The sequence below is a fragment of the Drosophila kikkawai genome, chromosome 2L, assembly GCF_030179895.1.
Source record: "Drosophila kikkawai strain 14028-0561.14 chromosome 2L, DkikHiC1v2, whole genome shotgun sequence".
Classification (NCBI taxonomy): domain Eukaryota; kingdom Metazoa; phylum Arthropoda; class Insecta; order Diptera; family Drosophilidae; genus Drosophila; species Drosophila kikkawai.
In genome coordinates this window covers 19712355-19727790 of record NC_091728.1, presented here as the reverse complement: position 1 = coordinate 19727790, position 15436 = coordinate 19712355, and the positions used below count along the sequence as shown (strand labels likewise).

The 15436-nt window shown below is 38.6% G+C and overlaps 1 protein-coding gene across 4 annotated transcripts; it reads right to left on the bottom strand.

The window, feature by feature from the left end:
• On the bottom strand, positions 1-15329 carry wwk (white walker). Of its 4 annotated transcripts, XM_070289137.1 has the most exons (17): positions 15215-15329; positions 14353-14725; positions 8755-9007; positions 7968-8338; positions 7570-7862; positions 7358-7513; positions 5918-5983; positions 4999-5134; positions 4804-4934; positions 4457-4738; positions 4064-4393; positions 3605-3958; positions 3449-3540; positions 2803-3064; positions 851-1298; positions 642-787; positions 1-525 (listed from the first exon to the last, which is right to left on the bottom strand). In XM_070289137.1, exons 2-17 carry the CDS (start codon positions 14612-14614, stop codon positions 271-273), a joined length of 3837 nt encoding a protein of 1278 aa, XP_070145238.1. In that variant the 5' UTR covers positions 14615-14725; positions 15215-15329; the 3' UTR covers positions 1-270. The 4 variants fall into 4 exon arrangements, with proteins under 4 accessions (XP_070145238.1, XP_017037298.1, XP_070145239.1 ...); XM_017181809.3 differs by lacking the exons at positions 5918-5983; positions 15215-15329 and adding an exon at positions 1783-1881 and having other exon boundaries at positions 14353-14740; XM_070289138.1 differs by lacking the exons at positions 14353-14725; positions 15215-15329 and adding an exon at positions 9548-9679.
• Positions 15330-15436: the final 107 nt, after the last annotated feature.

Below are 15436 nucleotides of genomic sequence, written 5' to 3'. Positions count from 1 at the left end.
TTTTAAACTTTATCCACACAAAACTGGCTCAAATTGGAACATAATTATTTTACAAAACACATTCAACACTTGTCAATTGAGTAACTTAATTCGCCTACTTCTATTCTAAAATGTTATAAATTAGTTGCTTCCAACTCTGGACAAGACACACATTCAGCAAATTTGCTCATATACCTATGATCATCAGTAACTTCAAAATGGGGTGAGGTGGGGGGGGGAGTGTATCGAAAACTATTTACAAAGTGTGCGATATCGTTGTGTGCTATAAGCTTAATTATCCGTGTTCGGATGTGCATGTGAAGGCGGATACTGATACTGCTGCTGCTGCTGCTGCTGTGGCGGATATTGATGCTGGGGGTGGTACATAGAAGATCCGGCTTGACTTGAAGATGTCGGTCCTGTCGTTCCGGATGTCGTTGTGGGTTTAAGTACAGGCTTAATGTCCTCAATTTGTATTAGTTGCTCGATGGGTATCAGGGACAATTCACCGCCCACTGGCTGAGGCATGGGCAGCTTGGCCAGAGCCTTAAAGTTAGATAGAGGTTGTTAGTAGGGATGATCAAAGATATATAGATTTATATTGCTATCTTTAGTTGTTAGTACTTATATTCAAAAAAGTTATATATATTCTAAAGTCTTACCTTGGCATGCTCTACGGCTATGGTGGCTGCCTTCTCAGCCTCTCGCTGTCTTCGTTCCTTCAATTTGAGTGAGAATATGGCCACAGATCGAGCACTCTTTACCAGCTTCTGCTTAAGCCTTGATTTTTTGGCAGCCAATTCAGCGGCTAAAAAACGGAAACAGGAAAAGTTATAATTCAATTTATAGCTAATAATATCTTTGCACCTACCCTTTGCTTCATCATCTGTATTTCCCGCTGATGTGGATGCTGTGGCTGCCGCCTGTGCCTCCTTCTCCTTTTCCTTTTCCTTTTCTTTTTCTTTTTCTTTTTCTTTTTCTTTTTCTTTTTCCTTTTCCTTGGCTCTTTCCTTCTCCCTTTCCTTTTCACGCTCTTTCTCCTCCTTGGCAAGCTGCTTTTGCTGCTGCTTTTGAGATGAACTGGATGAGGAATTGGACAGGGCACCGACACTGGGTCTCGACTGGGAACTGGGAATGCCCCCGCCAGTAGCTCCACTGGGACTGAAGACACTGCCACCGCCGCCCGATGATGATGAAGAGGAAGCTACTATTTGCTGCTGCGCTTGTGGTATTCCAGTTGTGCCCGATTTCATGGCCACATTGCACCATGATGGAGCTGGCTTTAAAATATCGGCGGGGCCTGAGGTGTTGCCGAGCTCCTTAGGGTTAAGTTTAAGAAATATAATTAGTTTTTTGTTTTCAATAATTACAAAAAGAAATATATACATATATTCGAGGTCTACGGACATCAAAAGCTTTTGGGGGAGGAGTCTGGTAGTGTGTCGGTGTATGAAGCTAAGAGTCCATGCCATTCTTAGTGAGTTTTTTTGGGTGAGTGATTAAGAAGCCAGCATGGTATTGTGTGGTTCGGAAGCTTCTGCCATGCCAAATCAAATTTGGTTGCACTTTTGTCCCCTGTCCCAACTTCAGTTCCAATAAAAGCGATTTGTAACGAGGTTATAACTGTATATGAAAGGACTATTTATACATTTCTACTGATCCTGCAGTTGCCATCGAAAAAACACACCAACAAGACACATCAATTAACAAAAACATTATTATTCTTAGTTATATGCATCCGGTTGTATATAATATATATATGAGGGCTAGTATATGTGAGTAGTACGTATATCTCATCGCTACCTTTGCAATGCAATCTATGCTTCTATGCAGATTGGCATTGTCGTTGACTTTTAAACGAGACATCCATTCGGGTGCGTGAAGCTTTATGTGTAGCTTGTCCTTTAATGACAAAAGTCGAGCGGGAGTTTCGATTAGGTATTTAATTTCCTTTAAAAGTGGGTGAGTGGTGTGCATTTCATTTAATGTGCTCATAAGTAACATCATTGCTGCCCAAAAAAACTAAAGTGTAGAGTCAGAAACTAACTAAACTGTATATTATTTTTATTTTGAATGGATAAGTAGTGGCTGATTTTCGTAGAATTCATTAGGAAAATTTGTAATTTTGGTGATATACCTACGTAGAATAATTTATTATTACTTTCTCTATTCTTAACCTTTTAAAGTTCATATACTTTTGAAAATTTGAATACATCCCGTGATCTCATTAAAATACAAATCCTTATTAAATGCAATATAAATTATTTTTATGTTCTATTGAAAAGGCTTAGGAAATTGAAAGTGAAAGTGAAGGTTTTTGAGGAAAGTTTTAGACTGTAAGAAAGGGCATAACTATCGGGGCTTTTGACAGTTTATGCTAGAGTCTACAGACGCACACACAGGACATTTAGCAGCTACAAATTACATCTTTTTACTATGGAAACTATGGTGAAATTCCCGTTTACAAAATATTATGTGACCCAATTCCATTTCGATCTAAATATAAAGAGTTGCAGTTAAACAATTTAAACTTTTCTCATTTTTAGGCTAGAACATATTCTCTTTAATATACTTTATGATCAATTTTTACGAATTTCACTTCTAGAGCAGTGTTACCCACAGGTCCGACTACTCACGAGTAAGCCAACTTTCCTGACCAGCCTCTGCTCATTGGCACACCACAATCTTAGTCACATAAATGCAGATATAACATGCCAATGCTTTGCCTAGGCTTCACTGCTCTACAGTAATTAAACTCTCCTCAATTTGATCAAAATGGAACACGGGAAATCGACCTAATACAGTCTTTCGTGCAGATCTTACGCTCGTATTCAGATGCATAGCACTCTCCGCAGATATCTTGCGCGTCTTGTACGGTGGTATCTCAGGGATCGTCTGCTGGGGCTCCCGTTGCGCCGATAGTTGACGCATCGTTGTGCGCTGGGGACTGCTGCTGGTGCTGCTGCCAGTATGATCAGCGGAATCGCTGGATTTCTTTCGGAATGGTGGGATTTCTTGAATATGCATCGACTGCAGCCGGGCAGCATATGAGGCAGAGTTCAGCGCTAGCGTGCTGGCGGAAGCACTGTGAGAGGTCACATAAAAAGCGTGAGAGGAAAGTTAGAAAAAATGTAAAAATGTATTTTAAAAATTTATTAAAATGTATAATATATGTATAGTTTTATTTTTAGTTAGCTTAATTTGTATTTATTAAAAATTTTAAAAAGGAAGCTAATTAAAAATACAATTTAAGAAAGAACAAACTTCTATTAAAATAATCAAAATGATTGAAGCTGAAGGCTTGTATAAGTATTAAGAGCTTTAAGTTAAAAGTGAACTGGTGTGCATGTTAATTGAGTTGGGGGTTAGCCCTTGGTGGCTACCCCGGCACATTGGCGTGAGCAAAGTACTTAGTTTCCCAAGAAACTCTTTTCCTCATTATTATTATTGTAATAAAAACGAAACTCACCCGCCATTACCATCCTGATGTAAGCTGGTGAGCGAGGCACCGCCTTGCGGTGGCGTTGACTCATGCAGTGGCCTAATAAGTATAGTGCTAGTCTGAAAGGATTAACCAATCAGTTTACCTTTAAATATATTCCGATTCTTTAATTTTAACACTCACCTGCGAGGGCGGCGAATCAGGTGATGAATCGCGATTCTCATAAATATTGACATCTGCCTCGATGTTCCTTCCATAGCCACCGAACTCTTGTCCGTAGAGCAGCATATCCTCAGCCACCTGACTTTCCATGGACTGATCCCGGGTACTATTTGCGCCACTCTCCGCTGGCACTCCACACTCCTGTTCCTGCGTCGATGTGGTAGACTGCGGGGTGGGTGGCGTGGGTCGCGGTGAGGTGCCCTTGCACTGCATTTCCCGGCGGCAGTGCTCGGCGCGGGCGATTTCCGCTGCCAGCCAGGAAGGCAACTCTGGCAGGAGCCAGGTGAGAGCCTGACGCAGACCCAACATAATATGCTGTGAATTCGATGAAAAATATATAAAACAATTAATTCCATAAATGAGAACAAGGCCAGAATATTGAGAGAAGAAGTCTGATATCGACCAAAGTACAGAACTCACCTCCAGGGTGACAATTAGAATGATTGTCTGCGCTGTCGTCAAACCCGGCCACAGCCTGGACACCTGACCAGAGAGCCCAATTAGGGCGCAGTTCACAATGACAGCGGCAAGCGACAGGATGCTAAGAGCGTTCTGCCAGGTTCCAATGTTGGCCACTCGTTGCCCAAATGGCCGCTGGTGTACGTGGGCCAGCTTAAAGGCATCCGATCGAATCTCCATCAGGTTGTTGACCAAAGCACAAACTCCAGCCAAAGGAAAGGCGGCCGAAAAGAGCACCACATAGCCCATCTGCACCAGCATCTCCAAATGGTCCGAAAAGGTGCCATCATACTAGTTGTAAGAAAATCAAAGACTGAAAAAAACGTAAAATTTCAAAGGTTTTGAGCCACTCACCTTGTACAACGAGCTTTCGATTTCAGCCTGGCCAATATTACGGTTACTGGTAGACTCCGGCTGATGCGTCTTTGTGGGCGTTTCACTGGCCTCTGCCTTGAGCTCAGCCTCAGCCGTGGCCAGCTCTTCCGCCAGGCTGCGAGTAACATTCTGGGTAGGACTCAGGGCACCCCACATATTGAAGCTCAGTTTGGCCAGCTTCCACTGTTCCACGAAATAGGGAATGGCCGACTCGCGTAGATTTCCTATGATTTGGCGGGAAATGAGCAGGCCAGCCAATTGCTAGAACAAATTGATATTTTATGAATATTTTGCACCTGTAAAAAGATGAAGTAGCAAATACACACCTCTTTGAGCTTGTCCTCGTCGCGCAAGTAAAAGGCTATATAAAAAAGAGACAAAAACGAGTTGACGAACTGGAAAAGTGCCACTTTAGCTATCAAATGATTTTCATATTTCGACTGCAGGCGATAGTTTTCTGTTTTGAAATATCATAAAACTCAATTAATAAGTTTTTAACCCTAAAAAATGCACAAAACTACCTTTGTCATTGAGCCAAACGGCCAACTTAAAGTAGGCCTCGTCCATCAGGGTAATGGCTCCTGCCAGCAAAACCTTGGGTATGACACTCAGACAGCATAAGACACTATCCTCGGGCAGCTTGGAGTCCCACCAGTCCTATGGAAAATAGGATAAAATAAAACAAAATTGAAATAAATCAGCACAGTCCACTGGTCCTTGAGCTTTTTATTATTAAACTCTGTTATTTCCGCTTTGTGTTTCCCCAATTAACCTGCAATTATTATTCATTCTGCGTTGTACCTTTTCCTACTCCTCCTCGTTCTGCTAATGCTTATTAAATATTTATGCATTCAATTTGATTTCGTTATTTCCGCGTTATATATTCAAGGATTAATAACACAATTAGGAGCAATTGTGTAATTATTTCTGGATTTCATTAGAAGTCTTCTTGGGTATTTTTTAAGCTTAGCTTTAAGAATAGTCGAAAAATATTATCGTATTGGTGTTCTTTCTACCAGCAAACTCTATTAAAACTATTTTCCAGCTATGGAAAGAAATCTTGAATAAACATTTAATATGAATTAAAGACTCCTGGCATTTTATCATCCTTTTATAAGACTTTCTTTTGCATTTCCTGAGACGAATTATTGTGAAAATACTTTTTATGATAAAGTGCTTGGTGAACAGTGCAAGAGTGAGAAAAAACCAATTTATATTTTGGTATTCTCGGTAAATATTTATAAATCAATCAGAAATTATCGATATGTCATTCCTACAAATTGGTTGCTGTGTTTTTTGATCCAAATTACTTAATCTGTAACATTTTAATAATATTAACCAACTTTTTGTAATATGTTTTTCCAAAAAAAATAGAGAGATAACATAGATACATATATAGATACTGAATAATTTAAATGTAAAATACAAATTAATAAGAACCTTGTGCAAATTATACATGCATTGAGCAATTCCTCGATCTGGTATTTTATGATGATCCAGCCAATCCTGTGAAGTATACAACCATACAAGAAAACCAACAGAAAATAAACAAAAAAAATTATTATAGAAAAAATAAAAAACAATTCAACGATGCGTGAGATGAGTGATACATCAATTAATTTTACAGAGTTTTTTTTCCAAAGTTATCGAAATAAATGAATGACGGATAGCTTAAAGAACTAAGAACTAATGTTTTGTGTAAAATGCATAAAATGGAGCCATGTTAAGGCTTGGCAGCTAACAACCGGAAGTCGAAACCACTTTGTGTGTGCGTGGTGTGTATGCAAGGTAGTTAAAACTATTGTGTTTATTTCGTGGAGCGTATGGAGCAACAACAAGAAGAACAACTACAACTGTGGTGAACAGGTAACGAAGTGTACGATAATTGATAAACAGGCGACACACGAAAACCCTCACACACGCATACGCGCACACCCGCACACACAAATTGCCGAGCTGCTCATCGTGAAAACTAAATAAATTATACGCACCGTGTAACACTCGTGCGAGTGGCCTCAGCCGAAGCACGAACGGCGTGATCGAAAAGTGCTCAGCACACATACATACCCTTGCAAACAAAAATAAAGCTTTGATGGTGTAGAGGCCCTTTTGTTTGGCCCATAAACAACATTACAGCTAATGATGTTATTGCAAATATAAAATACTAGAAAGCACGTTATGGTAAAGAGCCCCAATTATTAACTACGCGGTGAATAGTAAGTGTAAATTAAAACAAAATCTTTCTACTGACTTTTGAAATAGAAAACACTAACATTAAATGGCGAAAAGCTCGAGTAAAAAACTTTTTTGGTAATAAACTTAAAAACTGTAAATTAAAAAAACATTATGATTAAAATTTTCCTACGTTTTTTTTTTTCTTAAAATTGCGAGATTTTCAATAATTTTATTTTTATTTCCTTTGTTTAAACTTTGAACTTCGAACTATTTAATTTGTTTTCTATTTTAGTTGAATATATCTTATATTTTGAGGCATCAAAACTAAAAATATCGAAAAATATCGGTACTGATAATATCGATATTATTAAGTGTCATTTTATATTTAAATTTGGACCGATTTATTAATCAGGATATCGATTTATTGTATCGGCAGATATCCCAACCTTGAAATATCAACTTTTCCATTATATATCGATAAATTACCAATACATCGACATTTTATGGCAAAACTTTTGGAAAAAATTAGCTAAAAATATGCTTACTTTATTTGCGCGATTAAATGACAAGAAATTAGCTCTTAAATGAATAACTTTTTCCTTTACTGGACCTCAATATTTGCAAGGGTATTTAATTTTGTTTAAAATCATTTTACACAAACACACACCGCTGAATATTTCTTAATTTTATTCGTTGCCAACTCACCTGGAATCGCAACATGAGAAACATCACAGCAAAAACCAAACACAGACAGCATCCTATGATGGGAAAGCTAACAAGGTAGCGAAAGGCTCGACGCTGCCACGCAGGCGCCTCCTTGGGTTCCAGGCGACCCGTAACATTGTTCTCCACCAAAGGACCCTAAAATCGATTTTAATAATTAATCGTACATGCAATGTCTGCTCTAATTACATTACCTTATACAGGGGCCGCGGCGGTTCCAGCAGCTCCGGGGGCGTTGATAAAGTGCCCCAACGAAAAGCCAACTCCACGGAATATCTTTTCCAGGCTTCTAGATACAGTGAAGCCCATGCCACATTGAACAGAGAGAAGAGTACATGGCCCATATCCTGAGCCGTTTGACCCTTGCCCCACAAAATGCAGTAAAGAATAGTGCCAAAAACAGCTGGAACGCCCAGAGCGCAGGTGTAATGTCCCAACCAGGCAAAATATAAGGCCACCTTAACGCCAAAATAGGCAGCAATGTCATCTGGAAAATAACAATATTTGGGAATATGAGGAAGTGTACAAAGAAAGCGTTTTTTTTTGGCTCTGATCTCCATCCTTCCTAGCTCATACTTAAAAGATGACTTACCCAATGGTTGCGGGGCGAATATCTGCTTAACCCAATGCGTCTGAAGTTGTGTCAACGAACTGGGCTCGTGGAGAGGGAAAACCTGCATTATCAGGCCCGAATCCTGCCAAGCAGCCATTATACTCTGTCCTTCGGCGACGGCCGCCCGCCCATGCAGGGCATCGATGTCACTGCAGCCAGCACGCAGACCTTGCAAGACCTGCAGCACTAGCCACTGGCGCTCCTGAGAGGTGAACAGCACGGTACTTCCCACATCGCCACGCAGCTGCTGGAAGCAATGACTCTCACGGGTGGTGAACTCTCTGAGGGCGCCGCCTAGATCGGGACGCAGACGCTTGGGCAGGCGGGCTTCTTCGGCGGCTCTAAATAGTCTGTAGAGAGTAAGGAAATTTGAAATATAAATATATACTATGATTAAATGATCTTTATGAATAATAAAATACAATAAGTTCTCATTATCCCAAACAAAAGAAAAGAAAACCAAAGATAACACTTTGAAGTCTATTAATAAAAGTAATAATAAATAATAATAATAATGAAAATTCAAAAGGTGTAGACAAACTATCAAAAACCCTACAATTACCCAAAGTTCCAAGTTCCATTACAAGAAAATAAGCTTATAAAAATATAAGATATTCTAATTAGGCCACTGAACAGTAAAAGCCACAAAGCCCGCGGAACTGCCAGTGTATGTATGTACATAAAGCTCGATTTAAAATTAACACACATATAAAAAAAAGAAAAACTTTTTAATTAAGGAAAGCCCCTGCAGGAAGAATCAACTTACACATTCACGGGAGCACTGACATAGAAAGCATTCCTCCGCGTGCTCTCGTGTGCCTTGACCTGGACCAAAAGACCCAGACCAGCCGGTGGTTGGGAGCGTATGCGTGCCAGCAGCCAGCGTAGTGCCTCGTTGGGTGCATCCTCGGGAAATTCAATAACCACGTCACATTGTGTGGGAATTTTATTAAGCCAGAGGCGTCGCGGCGTCATCAAATGACCGGCATAGGGCACTTTGCGGCGTAATTGGCGGGAAGCTGGAAAATGCACAACAGAGAATAGATGCAAATTAAAACTCACCGAGTGCTTTTAAATTGCTCTCAAAGATACATAGGTTGCTATTTGCACGGAATTATTATTGTTGGTGCGACATGAAAGACCTTCTCGGAAATAGTCTCTTTAGATAAATCAGACTTATTATTGGCTTTTGCTAAGTTAAAACTTCTGTTTAACTAAATATTAAATGTATAAACTCGAGAGAGAGAAACCCAGTTTGGTCGTTATTAATTATGCCTCTATCTTGGCATCCCAGTTAGAAGGAGAAGAAACTGCAGGAAAGAAAACGTAAATTTTTAAAGCTGCACGACGGCAGATAGCAGAGGAAAACCTCTTACCCCCATTAGGGCCGTGACCTTCTGACTTTCAACAGTGTGTTTACCTTACATTTCGCTAATAACACATGCCCCTGCAGAAGACTGGAAATGTTTCTTTGGCTGTTTGTCAATGTTTGCATTTGATAAGAAAATAATAATGGTGGTTTCTTTTCAAGTTCACCAAGCTCATTACGGGCACACAACCTTCTTTATTATCTTCGTTAATGGGTTGCAGACAGGCGGGTTTCCAAAAAATCGATTTCTTTTGTATTTCTAATGAATATTTCAGCAGTTGCAGTTACTTCTAAGTATGTGTCGGTGAGATGTCGGTTTTAGCATATCCTTGAACTCGGCTTTAGTGAATGTTTATTTCATTTTTTATTTAACTGTTAAAAAGAAGACTTTCACCTTGCTTCCTAGTTTCATTTGAAATGTTTTATATCCCTTTTATACCCGATATCCTTTCATTAAAATTGACCTTCCTTACTAATGACTTATTTATTTCCATTTGCCTTTGTAAGAAAATGTCGGCATAATTAATAAGACATCAACAGAGAAGATGGTATTTGTTATTTTTGGAGCAGAACCCTAAGCCATCCTCAAAACATTATTTATAGCAAGCTCAATTCCAAGAATTTATGTGAGATTTCCTCCTAGTTAGTAATAAGACCTTAAGCCCCTTAAAAATTCAGGATAAATGCAAAGCCTAGGAAATTAGTCTCTAAATATAAAACCAACAAATGCGCATTTATTACTTCCATTTGACAATTAAAATTGTATTTTAAGGACAAATTTATAATTCGTTTGGTGGATATGAAACTAATTATAAACGAGACAAACGCGACACTAAATCACGACCAACCTATGCGGGAGTATTTGCGCAGCTGAATAAATCACGTAATGCGTAATCTGATAATTATTCCGAGCTTAGAGCCGGCCCTGAAACATATGTAGTAAATAGGAAACAAATGCTGTTGCATTGCAAATTAGATATATTTAAATTCGCCTGAGGTAAATGAATATATAACTGAAAATCCGACAACAAACAAATTAAACTCATAAAACATCAATGCACAAACTACAACTGCCACTTTTGGTATGCTAAACATACATTCATTGGAGGATTAACCACAATGGTATCCACACGCCCTAGGACACATTTGCTAATAAAACTGCGACATTTAAAGCACTGGGAATACATCCTGGGGAATTCAACCATGGTGGGGTGAATGACAAATTTGGCCAGACTCTAATGTACTTTATTGTGAACCTAGAATGGAATTTGCCAATCGCAGCTAGGCCAATAAAATGTAACAAACAAATACAGAAGTAACTGAATCAGTTAAAAGAACGTGACATGGTTAATCAAGGAGCGGTAGTTTTTTCAGGGGAACAGGAAGAAGGATTAATACTGCTAATTCTTTAAAAATAATATACAATAGCTAAACTTTTTTGGAAATATTTTCAGAGAACCAATGATCGAAGAACGCTTGATTATAGTACTTCAAAAAGGGTAAGTAGTTAATTGCTTTACGATAACTTTATCTGCTTTCAATCACTTTAACAATGAGGGTAAAGAAAAAGGTCCTTAAAGACTTCCCTGTAAAAATGTTCTCCCTAAACCTTCTTAACTTAATTTAATACAATCTTAACCATTTTCAAGCAATACAGGACATGAAGTATAGACCATCAACATAAACCAAGCTACTATTCATTAGATAGTCGACGCAGACGGAAGTCGACACTGCCAAGGCCGACTCCTATTCCCTCTTCAAACCAAGTCAAATCCGACAAGAAAGTGCTAGCCAATGCTTTCGTCAGTTAAATCAGCACCAGTAGAGGACCCCCGGGGGGACAGTGCGTTGAATAATTAATGAAATCGGCTTAAGGCAGACCTCTCACCCACCTCCTAGCCGATAAAATGAAATTGGAAGCGGGCCACAGCATCACATAATTTGTTGTATAAGCGCGATGAAGGAATAAGACGACTGAAATTTAATCAACGACGTCAAGCTGACTGGAGACGCGTGTGTTAGCTGCCGAGTAGATTTATTTAAATCCTCATTGCTTCCGGAAAACATTAAGCTAAGACAGTTCATGCTTTCATAAGCCTCAATAGTGGTCCTTCGAAAATCTAAACACTACTCTCAGTTCATGCTTTTATAAGCCTCAATAGTGGCCATTCGAAAATCTAAACACTACTCTCAAATGTCCTGCTGGAAGTGCACTTTATTGAAATCAAATGGCATAGTTTTAATTAATGCCAATACTTGTCTTAATGTACTCGAATAATTTATGTAACCATTACCTGAAAATCAAATGACTCGTAAAGTGTTTCGAATGTACCAAGATCCACTGTAGCTACATAAATAATTGTGTATGCTTTGGACTGAGGCCAATACACTTGTAGGAAAAACCCAGTCCATACAATATAAATACGGACAAAGAGTTCATTTCGTTTTATTCTCGACTCAATCTTTTTTCTTTTTATCCAACGAGGAAAAGGGGGAAAACGAATAGCAGTTCAACTGAACTTTGGAGTAACCACGTCGGTCGACGACTTAATGGTAAATCCTGCCAGGATGGAAAACGGTAACAATTCAGCTCCCTTGACTTGTTTGTATTTTAAGCTATTTCTATACTTTTTTTAAGGACTAAGATTTCACATGAGTATTGTCAAGACAACAATGTAAATCCAAGCACGAATAATGGCAAGATTGTCAAATAAAAAGCTTGGAAATAAATATTACTGAAGCTCTATTTGTAACTTGTCAAAATGAGTATATACATATCTGTATCCCTTATTAACAGGCAATCAAATCGAATAACAGTATTATGATTCTGCGGAAATTGAAATAAAGTGCACTGTCCCAGAGAACTTATGCCTTGATGAAGACTTCACCATTTTACCAAAATCCGAAATGCTCAAGATGAATCCACCTGCCACCTCACCGCATCCTCGTCGCCTGCAAATTCCCACATCATCAAAAGTACTCGCATATTGCAACTATGTAAGCAGCGGATGGTAATACACACCAAACATCCTGCACGAGAAGAGAAGAAGAAGATTGACAGCAATGCCTGGGGCAGGACCATTCACACAGTTATCCTGCTAGATGCCTTATTGCTAAGATGTATCTTTGTGCACACGACACTTGCCAAGCATTTGCATAGCAAGATTTTGTACTCAATCTTGTCCAAGCTCAAGGGAATACCACCACGAGCATTTTACAAAATATTATGAAAGGATCTGTTTGGTAAATTGTTTATAGAGTATATATGTTTCTTTTTAAAAAGGCAAAGGATAAGCTGGTATCAATACCCAGTCAACGCGGATCTATCTATCTCTATCTTTATGAATCGGTGACGCCAGTTCAATGAGATCTATGATGAAGACACTGACTAGATGTTTCTGTATTTATCTGAAAAGTGTTGCTCAAAAGAGCAACCACAACTAATTACGAAATAATATACTCCTTGTATCCCACAACTTCTGCAGAAGTCATTATATCCTCCTGGCGTGCCAACTCATAACTCACTTAGTTTACTTTTTTTTTTTGTATTCATAAAGTATTCAATTAAAACAATATGATTTAATTGAATACTTTATGAACAACACTATTACCCAGAATTTAAGGAGCCATCGCTGCCGATAGAGCGATTGAAATGGCAGGGGAACAATATTTAACAAAGGCAAACAAAAAAGCGAGTGAAAACACAGACAGACAGGCAGGCAGGCAGGCGATCCCATAGCGTAAAGAAATGGGGGCGCAAAGCCAACGATTGATGTGACCGACGAAGTATGATTCAATTCCATTACTAGACGCTATGTACAACGAACTCGGTAAAAATCGATGAGCTACCAACGCCATTCGCCAAATTTCTTCTAATGTCTAACGCACGCAATGCATTTCTCGTCAAAATGGGTTGGTGCTAATGGAACATTGGGGCCAGTTGTCGAGTGGGGCCCATGAGGAAGTTCACCACGTCACACAGTCGGTTGTCCCAGATTGCCAGTAAAGTTTAAAAGTCATGTCTGCTATTTTGGCAACACGTAAATCCGCGCACTTCCTGAACACCCTCGAACAAAGTGGGCGGCTGATGAGGAGCCAATTTGGGGTCGAGTTGGGAGCAAGATGGAAACAGGAGACGGTAAGGGTGTTTATTTGAAAACACACGCCACAACACGCTGTTAATTTTGTTGTGCAATCTTAGCAAGCTAACAAATTGCGATTTAATTTTTGGAACTTTTGTGAGTCTAAGCGAAACGAAATCCTTTAAAATATGAATACTAAAATTTTACATTTAATTAACTAGTTTTAATATTATAAATCGCGTTGAATTTGTTAGCTTACTGCAGCTTTTATTTACATATTAAGTGTTTGCACAATTTTAGAAAATAGGAATAACCACAGATCTTAAAACACTTTTAAAATTATCACCATGCCTAATAAAAATTGTATCTAAAAGTTTGCAAAGCTGTAAAACAGACTTGTTTGTCCCTAATCTCTAACAACATCCCCAGCTGAGACGATAATTTTAGCTGACTTTGATAGTAGATTGATAGATCTATAAGTAAGCCATTGGTCGAGTTTACAGTCTCGATAGGATAATCAGATATTTTTGTTTTACCTTTTAAATTTAAAAGAACTAACAAGAATCTATAGTGGATTTGTAAAGAAGGAAATGTTTCAAATACAATTTCTTCACTAAAGTTAGCTTCCTTTAATTAATCACAACAAAAATATTCTAGGTATCCTCCAATCCTTTCATCCTTATATGTATTTTATTTTTTTTATTATATTTCCGTCCTTCTGGCTCAATTTAATTTCAATATATAAGCGTTTTATCAGAATATATTAAACATGATTTTTTGTACTACTTTAGATTATTCTACAATATTTCTTACAATTATAAAATATGTAGACTGCTGACCAACTTTTGGAAAACAAATCTAATGTCTATCATATAAAAATGCCTTGGGGTTAAGTATTTGCTTTTGCACTCACCGTTCTCGATGGTTTCCTTGGCACAGGATATTATTTTGCCTTTGCGACGTCGCAAATTCGATTCAAAATTGTTGTCATCGGTGAAATCATCCTCGTCGCCACCGCCACCGCCACCGTCGCCGGCATTTGTAGTCTCTGTTGTCGTTGTTATTGTTGCAGTTGACTCCTGTATATCGTCGGACGATTGGCGTTCCGAGTAAGGAGCACCATCTCTGCCACCTTCTTCTTCGCCGTGCATTAAATTTTCAAAACTTTGACTCATGCTTTATCAGATTCTGTTTGCTCTATTTTTAATTTTAGTTGTTTTATACGATTTACAGTTTTGGTTTGACGATTTTAAAAACTTTATTTTAATTGTTTTTCTAGCCCCCGGCTTAGAAATAAGTTAAAATGCGTTTACAAACATTTTGCTATAGTTTCGTGTTACCATCGTTCTTTTGCCTACTGGGAAAGTCTAGTTTTAATCATTTTATCAACTGACCCAAAGAAGTAGGCTACAAAAAACAAGAATGCTGAAGAAAAACTCAACAATCAGTAAGGGTAAATATACATAAATGTCAAGAGATTGCCGGCTAAAAAGATGCTATTGTAGTTGCTGGGAAAGGGTGGAAACCACCCCCGGCCGTTCCCAAAAAAAAAACTACTATGTCTACGCACAGACAAAGGAAGAACGAAATACATAGCCCTCCTCAAAAGCTCTCTTTTAGCCGCTTGTAAAAGCATAAATAAAATTCCAAATGGTTTTCTTATTTCATAATCGCTTCTTGCATCTAGGTTAAACACAGTCACAACACACACAAACACACACACACGGTTCGTCAACACATTTTCCACGGAAATGGTAAATATAACGTTAGCATACTTTCAGGCCCCGGAATAAATAATGCCCTATTTTCTTTTTCTTTTTTAGTTTGAACAGCGATTAAACAATTTTGTGATTTTTCCTTCTATATATATGGAAACGCGTTGAATGTAACGCTCACTACGAAATGCCATCAGAGACTGAGAACACAGCCAACACGCAAAGAGCATAGCTAGACCCGTCGTGGTGAGTTTCTCGCGTTATTGATTTTGTTCTGCAAAG

Coding starts and splice junctions, on each gene's coding strand:
- wwk (XM_017181809.3), bottom strand. CDS start 14,614: ATGAGTCAAAGTTTTGAAAATTTAATGCACGGCGAAGAAGAAGGTGGC. Junction 8,339..8,754: donor GTCAGTGCTCCCGTGAATGT/GTAAGTTGATTC, acceptor TACTCTCTACAG/ACTATTTAGAGCCGCCGAAG. Junction 3,065..3,448: donor CATCAGGATGGTAATGGCGG/GTGAGTTTCGTT, acceptor GACCTCTCACAG/TGCTTCCGCCAGCACGCTAG.